This window comes from Rana temporaria, chromosome 10 (genome assembly GCF_905171775.1).
Source record: "Rana temporaria chromosome 10, aRanTem1.1, whole genome shotgun sequence".
NCBI classification, from domain to species: Eukaryota; Metazoa; Chordata; class Amphibia; order Anura; family Ranidae; genus Rana; species Rana temporaria.
Window position 1 is genome coordinate 108,996,885 of NC_053498.1, and position 22,270 is coordinate 109,019,154.

Consider the following 22,270-nt stretch of genomic DNA (forward strand, 5'->3'; position numbering starts at 1 on the left):
AATCCTAACTGTATGACATTCCGTTTGCTAAAAATGTGCATCTAAACAATTGCCCTTTTGTTTTTTAATGGGATACCAGCATCAATTTTTTATTTTTGGTCAATATTTTTGTATTTCGTATCTACAAGCAAACATTCCAATGTCAGCTCCACGTCACTGCATAGGGCTGGCTCTTCCCGATGTGACAATGGTGGTGCATACCTGTGCAAAGTGTGTCAGCAAAGCCACATGTAGTCTCCACCAGGGGAGCCTGTGAGAGGGTCATCCCAAAACCGAGTGTAAAAAACTACCTTCATGGCAGAATTACCATCGATTATTATTAAATATTTTCAACTACTGCAGATTTCAAGAGATTAAAAGAAAACAACTTTTGAAAATACATTACCATTTTAAACCTTACCAGAGGTTTTCGTTTCTATGTTAGAGTACTTTAAAGTGGACCTTCACCCTAAAATAACTTGACTTTTAACTTATTATTATAAGATTTGTTGTGCTGCAAAATAGCAGTTTCCTATTTTTAGTCTAGGCGAGTATGACATTTGCGCTTTCCAATTTAAAGACTACACTTAGGACAACCCGTTCACAGCGGTGCCATTTGCCATGTGATTTGACAGTTTAAAATCAAATGACAAGTCGCACACTATTTGTGCCTATGGAACCGTTCAAATCGGTGGGACTCCGACTTGCAATGAATTGAAAAGGGTTCCTGTACTATTTTTGGCAATTTCATGTGAGACTTGCATAGACATGTGCACGAAGTCGCACCTGTAATGGCAATGACCAGCGGCTTTGAAAGCCACATTCAGGGGTGTAAAGGCATCTTATTTTTAACTTTATCTGTATGCTTTCCTTTTGAGGAGTAAAAAGTGATTTACTCCTGGGATATTGGATGATCTCCACATCCGCTCTAATAGATCACTCATTGAGATGGTCAATTTATTCTGATAAGGGGACTGGTGTAAAGTGTGTGGATTTCGCCTGCAACACTGCATGGATGTTCCTTGCATTAATCCCTGCATGCTTTTCAATCCTTCAATCACGTTTTAGCACTTCATGCAAGATTACTATTATTATTATTTTAATGCAGCAGTAAACCTGTAGAAAAAAAAAAATGACCAAGCCTCCCACAGGTTAATGTCTTCCTTAATTTTGTAAAGCGCTGTGCAAACTGTTGGCACTATATAAATTCTGTATAATAATAATAATAAATGTGCTAGCATGCACCACATACTAGGGCATTATATCAGACATCTTTCAAGCGGCGCCCTCCAGAGGTGCCCTGTCACTGCTGCAGGCACATTTATTTTTGCCTGGCTTTCCTTTCAGGTTTGTGCTCTCTGACCATTTGAATGGCTAGGCTGCAATGACATCACTCCCCTGAATGCGTACTGGAGTCAAGATTGGGGCAGACTCAGTGTGCCCTGAATGCTGAGTGCACTTGCTGCAATGTAATCCTAAATGGTGCATATTTACTACAGGTAAGCTTTAGTATAAGTTTACCTGTTGGTACAGGTCAGACATCTTAGTTTAACACTTTAACCACTTCCCGCCCGGTCAATAGGAGATTGACGTCCGGGAAGTGGTTCTGAAATCCTGACTGGACGTCTATGGACGTCCTGCAGGATTTCATTCCGTGCGCGCCCGTGGGGGCGCGCAGGGCGGCGATCGGTGATGTGGGGTGTCAGTCTGACACCCTGCATCTCCGATCTCGGTAAAGGGCCTCCGGCGGAGGCTCTTTACCACGTGATCAGCCGATCACGTCTGATCACGATGTAAACAGGAAGAGCCGTTGATGGCTCTTCCTCACTCGCGTCTGACAGACACGAGTAGAGGAGAGCCGATCAGCGGCTCTCCTGACAGGGGGGGAACGCACTGATTGTTTATCAGCGCAGCCCCCCCTCGGATCGCCACACTGGACCACCAGGGAAGCCCACCCTGGACCACCAGGGAAGGGCAAAAAAAAGGGGGGCAAAAAAAAAAGTCAGTAAAAAAAAAAGTGCCAATCAGTGCCCACAAATGGGCACTGACTGGCAACATGGATACATCAGTGCCACCCCACAGTGTCCATCAGTGCCACCCCACAGTGTCCATCAGTGCCACCCCACAGTGTCCATCAGTGCCACCCCACAGTGTCCATCAGTGCCACCCCACAGTGTCCATCAGTGCCACCCCACAGTGTCCATCAGTGCCACCCCACAGTGTCCATCAGTGCCACCCCACAGTGTCCATCAGTGCCACCCCACAGTGTCCATCAGTGCCACCCCACACATATCAGTGCCCATCAGTGCCACCCCACACATATCAGTGCCCATGAGTGCCGCCCATGAGTGCCGCCCATGAGTGCCCATGAGTGCCCATGAGTGCCGCCCATGAGTGCCCATGAGTGCCGCCCATGAGTGCCCATCAGTGCCGCCCATGAGTGCCCATCAGTGCCGCCCATGAGTGCCCATCAGTGACGCCCATGAGTGCCCATCAGTGACGCCCATGAGTGCCCATCAGTGACGCCCATGAGTGCCCATCAGTGACGCCCAGCGACGCCCACCAGTGCCCATCAGTGACGCCCACCAGTGCCCATCAGTGACGCCCACCAGTGCCCATCAGTGACGCCCACCAGTGCCCATCAGTGACGCCCACCAGTGCCCATCAGTGACGCCCACCAGTGCCGCCAATCAGTGCCACCTCATCGGTGCCCATCAGTACTACCTCATCGATGTCGATCAGTGCCATCTCATCGGTGCCCATCAGTGTCACCATATCAGTGCCCGTAATTGAAAGAGAAAACTTGCCTTTTTACAAAAAAAATTAACAGAAAAAAATAAAAACTTATTTTTTTTTCAAAACTGACTTTTTTTAGTTGTTGCGCAAAAAAAAAAAATCGTAGAGGTGATCAAATACCCCCAAAAGAAAGTTCTATTTGTGGGGGAAAAAGGACGCCAATTTTGTTTGGGTACAGTGTAGCATGACCGCGCAATTGCCATTCAAAGTGCGACAGTGCTGAAAGCTGAAAATTGGCTTGGGCGGGAAGGTGCGTAAGTGCCCTGTATGGAAGTGGTTAAGTACCCAATGATATTAACAACTGTGTTGTTGCATTTAAACCCCACCTCTTCACTGGTGTCCTTCCACTCCATGTACACAGGTTATATAGGCAGGGCTTTAATATAAAAGCTTACTTTCCTTACTCCCTCCCTAATGTTTCTGGTAGCTGTAACCGGATGCCCCAGAGATGCTTTACTTCTCTGGTTATGAATGAATGAATGAATGAAAAACTTATATAGCGCGGCACATGCGAACTGAATCGCCTCTGGGCGCTTGATGTTTCGTGTCTCATGACATCAAAAGAGCAGAGTTTTAATCTGTCTTCTGAAAGTCAGGTGGTTTTCCTCCAACCGAACGCTGGTTGGTAAAGCGTTCCATAGTCTCGGACCTTGAAAAGCAAACCTTCTTTCTCCTTTGGACTAGTATTTGGTTTTTGGCACCTTGACCAGATTTTGGTCAGTGGATCGCAGAACGCGATTAGAATTGTGAGGTTCTATCTTGTCGCAAAGATATTGCGGCGCCTTCCCATGGATGCACTTATGTGTCAGGCAGAGTGCTTTAAATACAATTCTGTCTTTTACTGGCAACCAGTGAAGGGTTCTCAGCGAAGGTGAGATTGATTCCCATGTCCTTTTCCCAGTCACCAGTCTGGCGGCCGTATTCTGTACGACTTGCAGACGGGTGATTTGGTACTTTGGGAGCCCGAGGTAAAGGGCATTTGCATAGTCCAGTCTGGAATTCACGATTGTTCCCACCACGACTGCTACGTAGTTATGTTTCTACCCCTCTCATCAATGTTACAGCTCACACTGCAGGAACATGCATTGTATGCGATGATGTTGGGGGCCCATGAGGGACTGCCTGCCACCTGCCATAGAGCTATGAGTTGGGTGGGGGAGATACAGATCTCAGTTTCTTTTTAGCCAGAGCAAAGTTTACCTTCAAACTCATGCCCCCAATTTGGGGAAAACAAAATCCTCCAACAGCCACCCATTTAACACTTTGTTCTTTTATAGATCTGGTATCAGCCCTATTACATTCTTCCTTACAGTATTGTTTTAGCCTTGACTGTCAGTATAACTCTATAGTATGTGCCCAACATATATTCATACATGCAAGCCCTATGCACGCTTACCCTCTCCTTCCCAGAAATCTCTAGTTGAATCTCTTTCTCCCGCAGTTTCTTCCAGTTGGTATAATATTTGGTCATCGGTGTCCCCTCTTCTTTAGTTTGTTTTTCCCATTTGACCTGTGAGACAAAAAAAGACCTGCTAGTTCAACCTTTTTGACATGAGGAAAACCTGGAAAAAACTTTCAGGATCCCTTACCAATAACTACAAGATCTATAGCTCATGGTAAGTAATGTTGGGACATAGTTTGCAGATACAAGAATGAATAAAAATAAAATAAGGAATGTGACATACATTGCATATTTTAAACACTGTGCTGGTCTAGGTGACAATATTATATTCAATAATAAAAATAATGTAACGAAATTGATAATAAAATTAACAACAGCAGGGGGGGGGGGGGGGAACGCTAACAATTAAAATTGTAGTCTTTAGTACAATGTATCCCCTTACACAAGGGTCATTGAAGTGCACCCTTCAAGTGTCAGTGAAGAAAGGCCCCTTAAGGCCCCATGCACACGAGAAGCAAATGCAAACACATGTAAACTCAAGTTTTCAAAGGCAAAAACCGGTGTTTAAAACACCCGTTTTGCCGTGAATTTCGCTGCGTTTAGCCGCGTTTGCGGCTATCAGCGTTCATAACAAAGACACTGTAGACCCTCCCAAAGCTTTGAAACGCAAAAACGCTTGCGCCTGAACCAAAAATTTTGCGTCTGAAAAAACGAGCCTAAACCCAACTGCTTTAAAACGCAAAAAAACGTGAATGTGTGCATGGACACATAGGATAACATTAAATGTGTTCGAGGGCAGTTGAAAAAAATGCCCAAATACCTCTGAACTCGAGTTTACCAGCGTCTCGTGTGCATGGGGCCTAAGCTGACCATACATTGATCAAGATTCAACCAGTGTGAACTGCCCCTTCGACAGAAGTCTATCATTTAGGCCCCATTCACACTTGTGCAGCTTGTCATGCAACTCTGGACCCCAAAGTCGTACAAGTCACACTCCACGCTTTCCAATGATAATCGTTCATATCTGTGCGACTTCAAAGTAGTTCCTGCACTACTTTGGTCTGACTTTCGTGCGAATAGAGGTCCATAGACCTCAATAAAAACCCTCAAAAGTCACATGAAAGTCGCACCTTCATGATACAGATGTGATTTGGGTGTGACTGGAGCAGGCAGATGGTGGGAGTCTTTGTCAGGGGAGGAGATTTTATTTTTCCTTTTTTTAGGTTGATGGTAGCGGCGGGCGGCACGATTGACGATGGAGCTACACTGGGGGGACATTTTTTTTTAATTAAGGGATTGTCAAACAATCTTGTTGTCTTTTTAATCACTTTTTGGTAAATGGGTAGGGGAACTATGTACCCCATATTCATTCATATTAGGAGGGGTGGTGGGATCTGGCAGGCCCCTTGTTAAAGCGGGCTTCCAGATTTCAAAAAGTTCCCCACCCGTAGATGCCCACAACCACCGGCCACCAGGGTTGTGGGGAAGAGGCCCTTGCCACCAGGTGCTTGGAGGTGCTTTGAAGCACCCTACACCCCCCCCCCCCCCTTCCCCATGTTGAGGGCACATGGCCTGGTATGGTTCAGAGAGGGGGGGCTCGCCACCCCCCCTTCCTGCCCTGCCAGGCTGCATGTTCAGATAAAGGTCTGGAATGGATTTGGGGGAAGGACCCCACGCCTTTTTCTTTTTAAATTTTGGAGTGGTGTTCTCCTTAAAATCTATACCAGACTAGACTATACCAGGCAATTATTTTATTTAATTCAGCTGTTAATGGGAAAACCCACTGACAGCCGATAAGTCATTGGTTAAGAACGTGGCAGCTGGTTTCCTGGCCCACTTCTTAATCAGCACAGAATTCTAATCAGTCTATCAATTCTCGACCAATTTAAATTCAAACTGATCTGAAAATTTTGAATTCATTAGAAAATAAAGACACCAAATGAAACTAAAACACATTTTTCCATTCTGCACATGTTTAACGACTTTGTATAGCACAAAACAATTACATTGGTCAAAGCTAAAGCTGTAACAAAGTTACACTCATCCAAAGCCGCATCAAGTTGCAGAATAAAATTGGAATGGTAATCGCACAATTTTTAAGTCGCACAAATGTGAATGGACGCTTAATCAACTTCTGTTGGAGAGACATGCTGGAAAAGTTTCTCGATCAGCAGCTGCAGCCACTGATTGGTGTATTCTGACAGCTGCTGTCAGAATACCTAATCCCAACAGGAGGGTTTCTTCCATCCACTGCACTTATGCGAGTATTGGTTTCTTCTGTTTGGTCAACTGGTTGATTGAAAAATAAAAAATAAGCCTGCATGGCAAGCTTAACACTTCATTTCACAATTTTACTTAGCGTATACTTAGAAATGCCAAACCATTACTACACTTTACTTCCATTAAATGAATAAAATTGGACTTTTATGCATTATAAACAACTTTATGATGTCCTAAACAACACAGACATGAGACTTTAAAGAGGAAGTAAACTCTCCCACTCTGATGCTTATTTTCATTTAGTCCATTATATTAAGTAATTATCAATCTATAGCCACTGTAATCCAGCCCAAATTGCATATAACTTACTACAGGGCTCGACAAATCCCGGGCGTCAGGTCGCCATGGCGACTAGAAATGGTGTCCTGGCGACTTGGCTTTTTTTTTTTGTGAGCTTGCGCCATCTGGTGGTGAGCCGTTGGTATTACAAGTTATTACCACCAGATGTGTGAGCTGGCGCCATCTGATGGTGGCCGTTGGTAATACAAGTTAAACAGCAATTCTAATGTAATTTTTCACTATTTTGACTGCCATCTTCTTCCCACTAATTAGAACCCCCAAACCATATATATATATTTTATCCTAACACCCTAGAGAATAAAATGGTGATCGTTGCAATACTTTCTGTCACGCTGTATTTGCGCAGCGGTACTACAAGCGCACTTTTTTGGGAAAAAAATACACTTTTTTTAATTAAAAAATAAGACAACAGTAAAGTTATCCCCATTTTTTTTTAATAGTATGAAAGATAATGTTACGCCGAGTAAATTTATACCCAACATGTCTCGCTTCAAAATTGCGTCCGCTCGTGGAATGTCAACAAACTTTTACCCTTTAAAATCTTCAAAGGGCGACGTTTAAAAAAATCTACAGGTTGCATGTTTTGAGTTACAGAGGAGGTACCTCACATGAGTGGTTTGAACACCGTTTACATATGCGGATGCTGCTCACGTATGTGTTCGTTTCTGCGCGTAAGCTCGTCGGGACGGGGTGCGTTTTCTGGCTCCTAACTTTTTTAGCTGGCTCCTAGATTCCAAGCAAATTTGTCAAACCCTGACTTACTATTTAAAGAAGCTTTAAAAAAAAAATGTTTCCAGGGGTAAGGCAGTGCCATCTTAAGTATTGTTTTCTGAGTCCACATAGAGTGTATTTCCGCCCATACATTGCGCACTTCCTGCACTGTTAACCAAGCCTCCTTCTCAATCCAACGTTTCTTTAGCAACCCTGCTTCCCTGCTCATAGCCACTTGTTTAATTTCATAGTATTTACTTAGTAGTGTTTGCCTGTGTCAGTCTTATCAGCTTCAGCTAATAAGACTGCAATAATTCAGTCCGATGCCCAGGTTTACACTCCATGTGATGTTACATGGTCACATGGCGTGTATGAGGAAGCTCGGATTGATTATGCAGTCTCGTGGGATTTCACTGTTGTGCCGTAGAAAGTCCTGATAAAAGACAGACAAGCAAAACAGAGTGTGCCGTAAATCAGGGGAGATCTGGGCATGCGCCAGTGACGTCATTCTAAAGAACAAAAAGGATAACAATACTAAGCAAGCGCCGATATTTCTACAAACAGTGTTCATTATGTTTTTTTATGCCGATTTACATGGGATAAAGTTGTGGGGGAGGGTTTACAACCACTTTAATCTACAGTTGGAGGACTATAGGACGTCCATCCTTGCAATAAAGGTGGGTACACATGTATCGCAATTCGTCCAGTTCAGCAGGGAAAAACGAATGCAACTATCACACTTAAGGACCAATTTGCTAAATTATATTGCATTATTGTTCTTTAGATATTCTAAGGCAAAACTATTTACTTTATATAGTTACTACCTGTGAAATACAGATGTCTGTGCCTTTTAGATGTATACAAAGCCTGTGTCAAAACACAGGAGATCGGGCAGAGTTGGGGAACACAATAACTGGGATATTCTCTTGTCCCCAAGGGACAATACAGCTGGAAGCGGTTATAGAAGGAAAAAAAAAAAAAAAGAATATCCCTGTAATAATTAATCCTTCTGAGAGCTTTGAGTCCCCTGTGTGCTATTCCAAAAGGTCCCCACATGTTTACTTGACGTCATCCAGCAAATGGAAGCCCCAGGATTTCCGTCAGATACAACTTACATGTGCGCAAGTACTTTATGCAATAGGAACAGTCAATGACTCAATAAAAACAAAAAAAAAACAACATGGTTATGCATAAAGTTTAGAAGTCACATTTCAGATTAGGAAAGTCAGATTAGTGGAAGATAACTTCTGATTGCCAGTAGTCTTTAGACATATGCAACTGGACTTGCTTAGTAATGTTGAAGTCATTTCATCTCTAAGACCCCTTTTCACACTGAGGAGTTTTTCAGGCGTTTTAGCGATAAAAATAGCGCCTAAATACCACCTGAAAAACTCCTGCCCTGCAGTGTCAATGTGAAAGCCCAGGGGCTTTTACACTGGAGCGGTGTGCTAGCAGGACCGCTCCAAAAGTCCTGCTAGCTGCATCTTTGGAGCGCTGTGTTTACCGCTCCTCCACAGCTCCTTCCCATTGAAAGCAATGGTAAACCACAGTAATACTGCCGGCAATGCGCCTCTGCAGAGGCGCATTGCCAGCGGTATTGACACTTTTCGGCCGCTAGCGGGGATTAAAACCGCACCGCTAGCGGCCCCGCCGCAATTCTGACGGTATATCGCCACTATACTGTTAGCGCACCTCCCGCCCCAGTATCAGTTTAAACGAGTACAGGGAAATTATGCAAACATTTATACCCACAAAAGTATAATCCAGCACCATGGTGCCATGAAATGTGTCCAGGCAGATGCTAACCATCTTACAAATGTCATCAGAGAATGGAAGGAGCACCGCTCACTGACCAAATGCATGAATATGTGAATGAGTGTGGCCTCAGCCATTGCCATTCCAGCAATGCCCCCTGACATGTTTCGACCCACACATATGCATTCTGTGACCAAGCCCTGATGCGCAGGGCCAATCATGTCAGGGGTGTGGCTGAAAGTGGCACTGGCTGAGGCCAGTCATTCACAAATTCATGCACTGGGTCGGTGAGCCGTTCTCCTTTTCTCTGATGCTTGTTCACCTCTGAATGGTGCATAGGCACCTGCTCCCTTCACTGCAACAGGGAGATCTTTATCGCAGCTTAAAGTTATACCTGTATCCTAGAAATGTCTTCAACATTACTAAGCAAGTCCAGTGGAAAATGATCAAGCAATGCTAGCTATAACATGACTTAAAGGAGAACTTTTACAGACTAAAGCTGGGCATAGACATTTTGTTTCTTTTTTCTCGTTCAGCTGACGCTGTATGCATTTAAGTGACAAGTACCTGCAGAGCTGTCAATTTTAGAGCATTGGCTGTATCCGTACAGCCACAGTGTCCCAATTGACATAAATAGGACTGCCTGTGCAGGGGCACTCGTGTAAGCAAACTTGGGCCTCACACAGGCGCCTGCTTAAATACAAGGCCCAATACTGAGAGTGTGCGTTTTTAATTGCATTTTTTTTTTTATATACAATGTTAACATTAATTAGACAAAGGATTCTTAAAGCGCTATGAGTCAGACACTGATGTGCTTTTGCTGCGCTGAAATGCACCTTTCCAGCAGGCCAAAAGTGTATCAAAATTATTAACTTTTAAAGCCTATGTGACTTTTCACATAACTGTGCTGCATTTGCACTGCGGTTCAAAAAGTTCTGCATCTTTAGTGTGCTTTTAAAAAGTCCCCTGCCATAGCTCCTGGCCCCTCCTCCCTTTCCAGTGCCCCCAATGAGAAGCCGCTATCCATGGGGGCACTCGTGAATGCTTGCTGCCGAGCACTGCTGAACTGAAGACACTCACAGCTCGAGCGAGGGCTCAGGTAAGAAAAGGGGGGGGGGATGCTGACTCCTAAACAATTACACCTTAATGCAAGGAATACATTAAAATAAAAATATTTAGGCTTTAGAATCATTTTTTATTTCAGCATGAAATGCAATTTACTGATGTTAAATACAAATACCAATTTAAGTGAAAAACACAACACAGAAAATGACCCGGGTATATAGAAACATGCAAGATGTGTTCTACTTTTTTGCAATTTTTGGTGTACAGACTCTTTAAATAATAGGGGCATTATCCAAGATTCAAGACACTTAATGCAGGACATTTCAACTCTAGTAATGACATGCCAGTAATGAGAATGGAGCCCTTGATACGTCTCCTCTTCCCCTACAACTATATAGACCCAGCACATCTCTAAGTGGCACCACCTGCAATCCTCCAGCAAAGCTCAGTCCTGCTGCAGAGACCACAACACGTGGGCGTCTATGATCTGACACTTTCCCATTGCCGCTGTCCCTGCGAGGTGGTGCCAGAGTGTCTGTGGATGGCTTCTAGCACTCCCAGCCCCCTGATTTATATTACCAGCAGACTGCCATTAAAATATTTATGAAGGCATTACATCCGTGCGTGCTGTTCTAGGGTTGCAGAGGAGATCAGGCTCCGTCAGCCAGCAAACAGAATGCTAATTATCAAGATTTATCTGCTCCCCTTGGAGACAGAGGTGCCTGCAATGTACTGCAGTGCAATTCGTGGGAGGTCCACCAAGTAAAAACAGGGTCCAAGAGCAGTAGGTGGGTCTAATGACAATTACTGATATCTAAGGGACGGAAGGTCATTTGCCGGTTTCAATATCACAGTTACGGGATTCAGTTACACTGAGAGCATCCTACACATTACCCTGATGACAGTAAACGGCTTACCAATTTCCTCTGTACTAAACACTGTCATTTGCTTCACACATAGTATATCAGGTGGTGTTTATCCAATGTGACATGCTGCATGTTCACCTGTCTTAGTGAGCAGAACTTCACAGGCTGTGTTAAATTACAGGGTTATCCCATGGAATAGGATACACTCACAACTAAGGGATCTGACCAACACTATGCAAGGGGATACTCCAGGATGGATGCAAAAGGTATATATAAAAAAAAGTTGGATAATTGTCTAAAAGGGACTTTCATCGGCCCAAATATTAGTTTGTAATAAAGAGCCAGAAGGGTTGTACAGAGATAGTAACTTCTGTGTTGAGGGGCGCATAGCAAGGTTTTTTAATACTCCAAGTATTTAAAGTAGAATTGTAGGCAACACTTTTTCTTTCATTTTGGACAGAGTAAGGAAGGATTAAAAAACCTGGTAAGGTTTATTTTTGCCATCATTGCCCCATTGGGGAGATTTACCTGCACTTCCTGTCCCCTTACTAAAAACACGCTATAAGAGGAAAAGGGAATTTCTTGCGGCCCACAGGTCACCAGAACAAGTGTCCCCATTGGAAGATTTTCCCTTTATTACTTTTCTGGGGACAACCCAAAATTTGGAATTTTCTTTTATGAGGCCATTCACTGATGTGGATGAGAAGGCCTGACTCGCAGTCTCCGCTCTAATTCATCCCAAAGGTGTTCTATCAGGACTCTCTGCCGGCCAGTCAAGTTCCTCCACCCCAAATTCGCTCATCCATGTCTTTATGGACCTTGCTTTGTGCACTGGTGTGCAGTGATGTTGGAACAGGAAGGTGGCGTCCCCAAACTGTTCCCATAAAGTTGGGAGCTTGAAATTCTCCAAAATGTCTCGTTATGCCGACGGCTTTAAGGGCTTCCTTCACTGGAACGAAGGGGCAAAGGCCAAACCCTGAAAAACAACCCCACACCATAATGACCCCTCCACCAAATGATTTGGACCAGTGCACAAAGCAAGGTCCATAAAGACATGGATGAGCAAGTTTGGGGTGAAGGAACTTAACTGACCTGCACAGAGCCCTGACCTCAACCCGACAGAAAACCTTTGGGATGAATTAGAGTGGAGACTGCAAGCCAGTCCTTCTCGTCCACATCAGTCCCTGACCTCTGGAATGTGCTCCTGGAAGAATTGTCAAACATTCCCAGAAGAATTGTCAAACATTCCCATAGACACATTCCTAAACCTTGTGGACAGCCTTCCTAGAAGAGTTGAAGCGGTTAAAGCTGCAAAGGGTGGGCCAACTCAATATTGAACCCTACGAACCAAGACTGGTATGCCAATAAAGTTCATGTGCATATAAAAGGCAGGTGATCCCAATACTTTGGGTAGTATAGTGTAGTACGATCCAGTGTGTTCCAGTGCAGACTGAACTGTACTGAAATGCATCAAAATCACACTGGAATGCAATTCTGCCTACAATTTCTAATGGTTGTTAGAAACCGCAGCCCGCCGGTGTCCTAACAACCAATGACTCGCCCTTCCTGTCAGCAATGAGGGCGAGTCAGCGGTTGTTAAGAAGCCAGCACATGCCATCTTCCTAACTACGATGAGTCAGCCCTGCTGTCAGTGGGGATTTTCCGCTGACGGTAGAATATAAAAGGCCAGGATTAAAAAAAAAAAAAAGTGTGGGGTATCCCCCCCCAAACCATATTGGGCTCTGTGGGTCTAAAATGAATTTTAAAGAGGGCACCATGCTAAAATTAAAATAAAAGCGTGGGGTCTTCCCCAAAAAAAGGAACGTTAATTTCTTCTTCAGTGTATTTTGCCCGTTCACCATGTGGCTTAAGGACTGGCAGCCTGTTCCATTGTATCGCCCTCTCCGTGCCCCTATTTTGCTGGCAGAGATACCCACTTCAATAATTCCATGGCTGAACTATCCTTATGTTCTTTATACTCCCTTTCCCAAATAAGCAAATGCGTGAAAAGCGTTTAAAAAGTGTAACCCCTCCATAGTCTACAGCTGCTCTGCTTACTTTATACGCTAGATTGTATTGGTATACATCTGGAAGGTTGCTTCAGTGGCCCTTACTGGATCTGATGTCTACTAATATGTTGATAAAAATCTTGTGGTAGGGTCTACACATAAGAGGTTCTGTCCATACTATTTGTATGTTTTCAACGCTTTGTTAGGGTTGTTCCTTAGTCTCTTTGTCTCAAAGGGGAGATATCAGGGGTCTGTTAAGACCCCTGATATCTCACCAAAGCGCCCCAACAGGGCTGATTAAAAAAAAAAAATTGTAATAGATAAAAAATTTAATAAAAAAAACACAGACCAAAAAAATAACAAATTGTAAAATATAATAAATAAAAAAACTAAAAAAAAACTACTTGCACATGTGCCACTGTCACATGTGATAAAAAAAAAGTATTAGTAATCGGTATTGGCAAGTACTTGAAAAAAAGTATCGGTATTTGTACTCGGTCTTAAAAAAAGTGGTATCGGGACATCCCTACTTTTTGTATGTACTTTATTTTGATTTAAATACCACCAACCTGATTGCCAGGCTGTGCGGGTAACATAACCCTGTTTTTAATTGATGCATTTCTGCTTAAATATAGGAAGTGATACACAATTAAAGTCCCTTAATACCGGTATGACGGTCTTTGACTGCCAATTTATTGTACGGTACTTTTGTGTAAGCAAATCTTTATTTAGCCGTTTTAACTCCTTTAATGTTTTTCATAGCTACGGCAAATTCATCAGGAACGATGCAAAGGTACTTAGTCTGCCACTAAGACCCCTTTCCCACCGAGGTGGTATTCAAGCATTTTACTGCTGGAAATAGTGCCTGTAAAGCGTCTGAAAATTGCCTCTCATGCCGCCCAAGTGTGAAAGCCTGAGTGCTTTCACACTGGGCAGTGTACTTGAGGGACATAAGAAAAAGTCCTGCAAGCAGCATCTTTGGGGCGGTTTGGGAGCGCTGTATACAGCGCTCCCAAAAGGCCCTGCCCATTGAAATGAATGGGCAGCGCTTCCAAAGCACCGCAACATGGGTATTTTTAACTCCTCCTTTGGGGTTAAAAGTGACACACTAGCTGCCGAAAAGCGCAGCTAAAACGAGCAGCGCTTTACCACCAACGCATGGGTGGCTGCAGTGTTATGTACGCTATATAGAACTATAGGTTTAAACTTTACTAAGAAAAAGGTATCTGGAACAGGACTTGGTCACACATTGCAAAGAGCTACACATTCTGGGAGAGCACAGCATCTATGGCATATAAAATGTCCCAGTTGTCTACTTACCACAGCTTCCCTATCAGACACCCCAAAGGCAGACTTCTGTCTTTTGCTAGTTATGTAGGACGAATTCTCTTGGATCTTCTCCAGCAGTTGGCGCACTGGCTTGGAATAATTGGATACTTTACATTCCTTTAGGAAAGATTTCAGCTGCAAGGACAAAAATTGTATACAAAAAAATTAGGGCTGTTACTGATCAAAATTTTGTGTTTGATTAATCTTTTTTTTTTTATCGATTAATCGACTAATTTCAATTATAACACACATACAGATCCAACTACTTTTAGCTGATCTCATTGCAGGCTGATTCCCAGTGCAGCTACCAACCACTGGAAAAATGGATAGCAGGATACAAAAAACACACAAAGGCAGCGCTCGATGGGAATAGCATTAAAACTTTTATAGTTTTAAAAGTAGGTAACCAAATAAATATTGCACTGGAGATAAAATCGATGTAGCTACATAAACTGTAAAAATGGTGCGAGTAATACCAAACAGTACCAAAAGCAGTCATAAAAACATGTAGCCAAGTATGATACTGGTATAAAAATGTGTACAACGATACTACTGCTGAATCCAGATGAGGAGAGGTTAACATCAGTCCGTCGGCATGTAGATCTCCCATGAAGGGAACTATCACAACTCCCAGTGGATGGTTGTAGAATCCCAGGTTGATAGAGGGAAGTGATAGAGGGAAGTGTAACAGCCCTTGCGTGTGGCAGATAGTAAGGTCCCGCCGGCATGCAGATATGAAGGCACAGCAAAGGAGCCCTTCAGATGGACACGGCAAGCCCTGCCGGTGTCCGTGACATTACTGGATCTCCGACGGAACTCCCTGAAGGCCCAGAAGCCGGCGGAGAGGTGAGTACCAATCAAAAGAATTTTAATTGATCAAAAAGATTTTGATCGATCAAAAAAATTAAAGATTAATCGATGAATTAAAAGTTAATTTGCACAGCCCTAAAAGAAAATCAGCGGCTTTAAGGCTTGCCAGTAGAAATCTTGGGCAACAATTAACTGGTAAGAACGTACACAGAATACAGGACACGGAGTGAGAACACCCTTTGGAGATGTAAAAGCATACCTGTCACTAACCTAAGAACTTTAAAATGTAGTAAATATGGTGGAAAAAATACTAGATAGGTAGAGGTTTACTTTCAAGTAGAACTACAGACAACCTACTTTGGATAGTGGGGACAAGTTGAAACTTCTGTCAGATTTTTATTACTCTGTCCTGATTAAGAAGATTTTGCCACACTTCCTGCCCTAATGACTAAACAGGAAGTAAAGCTGGCCATACACTAGAAACATTTTAAACATTGATGTATATGCTCATTCATGCAAACATTTTCAGTATATTTATTGACTTGACAAATGTTGTCCGAAAAAAACTTCCTTGAATTTATCAATTTTGGAACAAGTGGACTTTCCAAAATGAAAACCACATATGCTGTTAGAAATAGTTTGTACAAATACATTTTCCATCCTGCTTCTTTTAATTTTATCATCACTGTGGTCAGAAACATTGATTTGACCCTATTACTAATTAGAAAATCAAAATAACATTCCAAAAATTACAAAATATCAAACATTCTACCAGTATATAGCAAGCTTAAAGCGAAGCTTCACCACCCCACAAAAAATGTTAAAGGGGTGGTTCACCCTAAAAACGACTTTTTTTTATTAAACTGGCCCCCCACATTACAATACGATTAAGGCTATTATTTTTTTTTTGATGCTGTACATACCTTTGTACAGCATATTCACCCGTTGCGAGTCCCGCGGGAGTGGGCGTTCCTCACATGTCTGTGATTGACATTTTGACCAAAAACGAGCTCCCCCCCCGTCGCGTAAGCCGCGTCACGGTTGGCGAAAAGGAGCCGAACGTCGATGCGCATGCGCAGTATAGCGCCGACTCGCCGTTCGGCTCCTTTCGCCAACCGTGACGCGGGCCAGTTTAATAAAAAAAAGTAGTTTTTAGGGTGAACCACCCCTTTAAGTCAGCGGCCTCAGATACTGTAGCTGCTGACTTTTAATATTGGGACACTCACCTGTCCAGGGATCCCGCAACTTTTTCAATCGGCTTCAAAAAAAGGCAGCCGTGGAAGGAAGAGGGGGGCAAAACTTGGCAGCGGTGGGGGGAGGAAGCAGGTGATCTGGCAGCAGCAAAGTCTCCTGGAAGTGGGGACAAGCACCCGTCAACAACAGGTACCCACTCTCCCCTAAAAGGTGCGAAACATGGCAGCGATGGGGGGAGGAAGAAAATAAGCAGAGCTTCCTCTTTGAGTGGAGCGCCGCTTTAAGAAAACATCCCAACAGGGACACAGACATCAACAAGAACCTTCCACACATTAACATTTAGGGTGGCATCACTGCCGTCTGTCTTCACATTGTGGTAATTCTGCAATATATCCTTTGCCGACTGCCTAACTGGAAAAATATGTCATTGCTTTGATTTAAAATACCGGGGTTGTGGCTACAGCTAGATGCCATAACCCCAGTATAGTGTTTTTTCCCCTCAGGTGCAGGTCTCTCTGAGCAGAGCATTGGCCCCATGGTCACTTTTAGATGTGGCGGGCGCCACACGGTGTTCTGGGTGGTTTTCGGGCCTTATGCAAATTAGGGCCTTTCTTGTAAAAGTTCATCTTGGCTCCACCCCTGACCCACTTTTCAAATGGTTATTCAATGTGACAGGTAGCCTACCTGACCAATAGGGTAACTCATCAGGAGCTAAAACACTCAGTGGAAACATCTATACTATAAGCCAAAGAATATTTATAGAAAGGTAGCAGATCTTTGCCTAAAATACTAAAAAAACTCTAATAAGGAACTTCTCTTATTTGCTCCACTTTGGCAAGTTAAATACTGTATACCATTGAAAGAGTTTACTTCTATCTGTTAAATAAATGCAAACAAAATCAGTCCATGTTGCCAGAAATCCAGTGTTGTCCCACACTCCGCAGACTTATCTGAAGCTATTTTATCAGGAAGAGCATTAGGACAACAGAACACTTCCTCCTATGTTAAGAAGGATAAGGAGAGGTAGGATTGTTCTGTAGTCTTCCTGTCCTTGGTTACAACAAACATTCATCATTTAACTGACTTCCTGCCACAATGGCCAACAGACTGGCCACAATGGCCAAAAGAGGAAGAAGACCCCAGGATGTCACCAGACCTTATAGAAGACCCCCAGGACATCACCTGATTGTCTGGAAGAGCCCCAGGATAAAGGGTATGTATAAAAGAGAAGCTTTGGCCATACTTCTCTTCCAGGTCACAAGAGTGCACTTTTGCTCTCCTGTGACCCACACAGTCAGCTAATAGCAGGCTATTGCCCGCTATCAGCTGACATCACAGAGCCACTCCAGGCCCTAAAAGAATCCCAACTATATTGTTGGGATGCAACCAGCCAGCTTATTAACAGCTGGCTTCATCAGTCCGCTGAGAGCAGAAACCAGCTGCGCCCACCCACTCACCAGCTGTGCGCTACAGTGAGCGCTGGAAGGACAGAGCTGAGGATGACAACTTATAGTCATCTCTGAGCGCAGAGCGGTATCTACGGACTAAGTGATCAGCGGTCACGTGATTGCTCAGTTCTTGGGCTTGGGTGGGGGACAGCAGCAGCATCTAACTAAAGCAATGAGGTATGTGCGATTTCTTATACAGATATCAAAAGGGAGGAGAGGAGCCCATATACAGTTCATAAAAAAAACTCGTGTAACTAAAATAACAGTATAATAATAAATTGAGGTACCCTTTCCTTGAAGAAGCAACATATTTTCAATCTTGTATCCGAAAGCCAGAAAAAGTATGCATGTGCCCACCCCATCCATCCCTTTGTGAAATTTCAACCATGCAATGGTGAATGCATTTTGGGAGCATATGTTTCTTCTTGCACATAAGGGTCTATGCTTTTTCAAAATTTACAAAACACAGTTGTGTGGCCAATTTAAACAAAAAAAAATAGTATTTGACAATTTTTTCAAAAATCTCTAAACTGTAGTGACCCCCCCCCCCCCCCCCCCATCTCCGTACACACCCGGAGGCCACAGTACCACAAAGCACAGAACGGCTGTTTGCACATCTGTGTGAAATCCCTTTGGCAGAAGACTGCAGGCTCTCTTCCCAGCCCCCCCTCTTGTGTGCGTACACATCTGGGATCGGGCAGGGACAAGAGAGGCAAACTACTAACAGAGCCCTGAGCCGCAGACAGCCTGGGGGTCTCCGATGTGTCAACGTGTGGTCTAATAGATGACGCATGAAAAAAGGAGGGGGACAAGGGGGCAGTTTTCCAAATTTCCGTGCTAACGTCAGCTCGAAGCGCTCGGCAGCCTAATCTGTGTGTGACCTGTAGAGAACCGCATCTGGTTCTTCTTAGACGGCGTTGTGTGTCTATCCCATTTCCAGTATCCACACAGTTTATAGCTCAGGCTAAGAGGGCAAATTAAAACACCATTTTGTGCATCAGCCCCAGAACACCTGGCTACATAGAATTAAATAACTCTAATTAAAAAGGAACGGTTTTAAAATGAGGATTTGCTGCATTCTAACAATTATCACTTTTGCCCTGGAAAAAGTTGCATAAAGTTTTCAGATTTACAGCCTGCTTTACCCAATACCCTCAAAAGCTATGTGCCTTTTGCCCATTTACTCCGCTACCTTTTTCTGACTGGCACAACAGTGTAAAGCGGAAGCAGAATTTAAACATAAATCTGTAGTCCTTACAATCGCATCAAACAAATTCTATTCCATATTTAGCCCAAAAAGTCACTCCTAATTAGTAACAGTGGCTGAATGGCTCAAGGGTCTTGCAGCTTCCAATAGCCTATGGGTAGCTGACAAATTGGGAAAACAAAAGGAAGCGCAGAGCCGAACGCAGTTAATCCTTTGAGTCATAATAGAAGGATTAACTGCACTAAGGTCTGCGCTTCCTTTTCTTATTTGTTAAAACAGAAGCGGAGCAGGGAAAGCTTCCCACCCCAATATCACATGATTAGGTGAGACTCCTGCACAACCTCCCTGCCCATACATGGATTGAAATTAGGCCAGTCACTGGTGAGCCAACAGAATTCCGATCCACGCATGGCTGGCTTAACTCTTGCCTAATCATGCAAGGTTGGTGGATTGACTTCTGTACAACCATACCACTCGATCAGCGCTGCAGGCTATAGCCTGAAATGTTGATCATTGTATTCCGACAGCAGGGAAGTCTCCCGGCTGTCAGAGAATACAAAAGCTTTGCAGAGAGGATTCCCCCCATCAAGTGTATGGATAGGAAAATAGAGGGGGGGGGGGGGGATATTGTTAAAGTTGCTGGCTGTGTTCCCCACTGGAGAGATTTCACCTAATTTCTGTGTCACTAAGGCAGGAAGGGAGTTAAATTCTACTTTGAGGTCACGCAATTAAAATAAACATCTTTGAGAATTTTTTTTCAAAATTCCCATTACTTCCAATATGTAGTTACTGGGGCAGAAAAGGAAGAAAGGAAAGTCCCCCCCCCAAAGTTGAAAGAGAACGAACAAAACCCCTTAGGCCCCTTTCACACGGACGGATAGAATGGTGTTTTCAGGTGCGGATTTTACCGCAGCTAGAAGCACACAATGCTTTCCTATGACACCCTTCACACACTGCATTTAGGTTTTGTTACCTGTGGTTTTGTGCGGAAAAGAAAAAATAGAATTGAATGCGTCCAAGTGCGATCTGGCACAGCTATCGGCACATAACCGCAGGTAATCGCAGTGCACTGTGTCAGCTGCGTTTGGTACGGCAAATTTCAAATAAAAAAACGGGATGGGTCCCCCCCCCCCCCCCCAGAGAGCATACCAGGCACTTGGGTCTGCTATGGACTTTAAGGGTAACCCCTGTATGCCGAAAAATCGGCTTGGGGTACCCCCCCAAAATCCATACCAGACCCTTATCCGAGCACGCAGCCTGGTCGGTCAGAAAAGGGGGGTGGGGACGAGCGAGCGCCCCCCCCCTCCTTAACCATACCAGGCCGCATGCCCTCAACATGGGGCGGTAGGTGCTTTGGGGCAGGTGGCGCCCTGCACCCACCCCAAAGTACCGTGTCCCCATGTTGATGAGGACAGGGCCTCTTCCCGGAAACCCTGGTCGTTGGTTGTCGGGGTCTGCGGGCGGGAGCTTATCGGATTCCAGGAGCCCCCTTTAATAAGGCTCCCGGCCCCCCCACCCGAGGTGAATGAGTATCGTACCCCTACCCATTTACCTGGAGAAAAAAAAATGTAAAAAACAAAAAAACACCGGAGAAGTGGGGAGAAGACGACAGAAGACCGAGCACCCCCCCGCGCGCTGGTAAAAGCTGCAAGAAGACAGCGGAGAAGCCCGGCAGAAGGAAGAAGGCACCTGAGAGCAGAAGAAGAGAACCACCGAAGTCCTCCCCCCCCCCCGGAGCTGCCCAATGACTTTTAAAACCTGTGTAGTGAGTCTTTTGACATTTTTTTCCTCCAGGTGAATGGGTAGGGGGTACCCCCTACTCATTCACCTAGGATGGGGGGGCCGGGATCTGGGGCCCCCCTATTAAAGGGGGCTCCCGAATTCCGATAAGCTCCCCGCCTGCAGACCCGACAACCAAACGGCCAGGGTTGACGGGAAGAGGCCCTGTTCTCATCAACATGGGGACACGGTGCTTTGGGGTGGGGGCCCCTGCTCCAAAGCACCTACCCCCCCATGTTGAGGGCCCGCTTGTCCCCACCCCCTTTCCTGACCGACCGGGTTGCGTGCTCGGATAAGGGTCTGGTATGGATTTTGGGGGGGGGGGGGGCCACGCTGTTTTTTCGGCGCACGGGGGGTTCCCCTTAAAATCCATAGCAGACCCAAGGGTCTGGTATGCTCTTGCAGGGAGTACCCATGCCGTTTTTTTATTTAAAATTTGGCGTGGTGTTCCCCCCTCAAGATTCATACCATACACAGTGCTTGGTATTGGCAGGGATCCAAGTCGGATCCCCGTTAAATATTGTGCCGCGGCTAAACGCAACCGCAGCTAATCGCACTGTACAAATGCAGCTGAGCGCTGTGCCTGGAGTCTTGAATTTCAGCAGAAAGTAATGCTTTTAACTGCGGCAGAACAGACGTCCGTGTGAAAGGGGCCTCAATTTCTAAACATTTCCCGCTATATCCATATTAAAACACCCAAAAAAAAAATATCATCATTTTGGCTTAGTTTCCCTTCATAGGGCTCATTCCCAGCGGTGGGCATGTGTTCTACTGTGCATAACGCACGCCTGCGGTCTTCATCTTTTATTGGCTTCAGGTACATGGGAGCAAGTGCAGCGTAAAAATAGTTGCACATTTCTGGGGCCTGGGCTATCTTGGAACTGCGCACAGCCACCCATGAACATAAGGAAGTGAAGGCAGTTATACGCAGCCATTTGCCACTAGTAGCATTAAACTAGCACACGTGCAGCGATAGTGTGCATTCAAAACATTACGCCTGTGCACGCGCAACGCTTTATGCAAATTGTGACACACAGCTGCGTACAGCCACCCATACATTAATGGGTGAAAGCAGCAGATGCAGGACATCCCAGGCTCCAGAAATACGCCTCTTTATGCAGTTCGGGCAAATACAGATCATCGTAACTCAGCGGACATTGTGCATATGTGCCCAATAGGAATATAACAAAACTGAAACAAAGTAAATATACCTTTTGATATGTTTATTGTCAGCCTGGTACTAAGAAATGGGAACCAATACAATCACAGACATATATTCAGCAGGGCTGTACCCAGTGCCCAGCCCGGTGACCTCCATGTTACTCTGCAGATCACAGTAG

General features: G+C 44.5%; 1 protein-coding gene across 1 annotated transcript in view; it reads right to left on the minus strand.

The window, feature by feature from the left end:
- The window catches only part of NOC2L (NOC2 like nucleolar associated transcriptional repressor), a 174,069-nt gene that overhangs the window by 42,340 nt on the left and 109,459 nt on the right, over positions 1-22,270 (minus strand). Inside the window, exons 15-16 of the mRNA XM_040325958.1 lie at positions 14,484-14,627; positions 4,172-4,285 (exon numbers count right to left, since the gene is read on the minus strand). Coding sequence (XP_040181892.1) covers positions 4,172-4,285; positions 14,484-14,627 — 258 coding nt within the window. The remainder of the gene's footprint in view (positions 1-4,171; positions 4,286-14,483; positions 14,628-22,270) is intronic.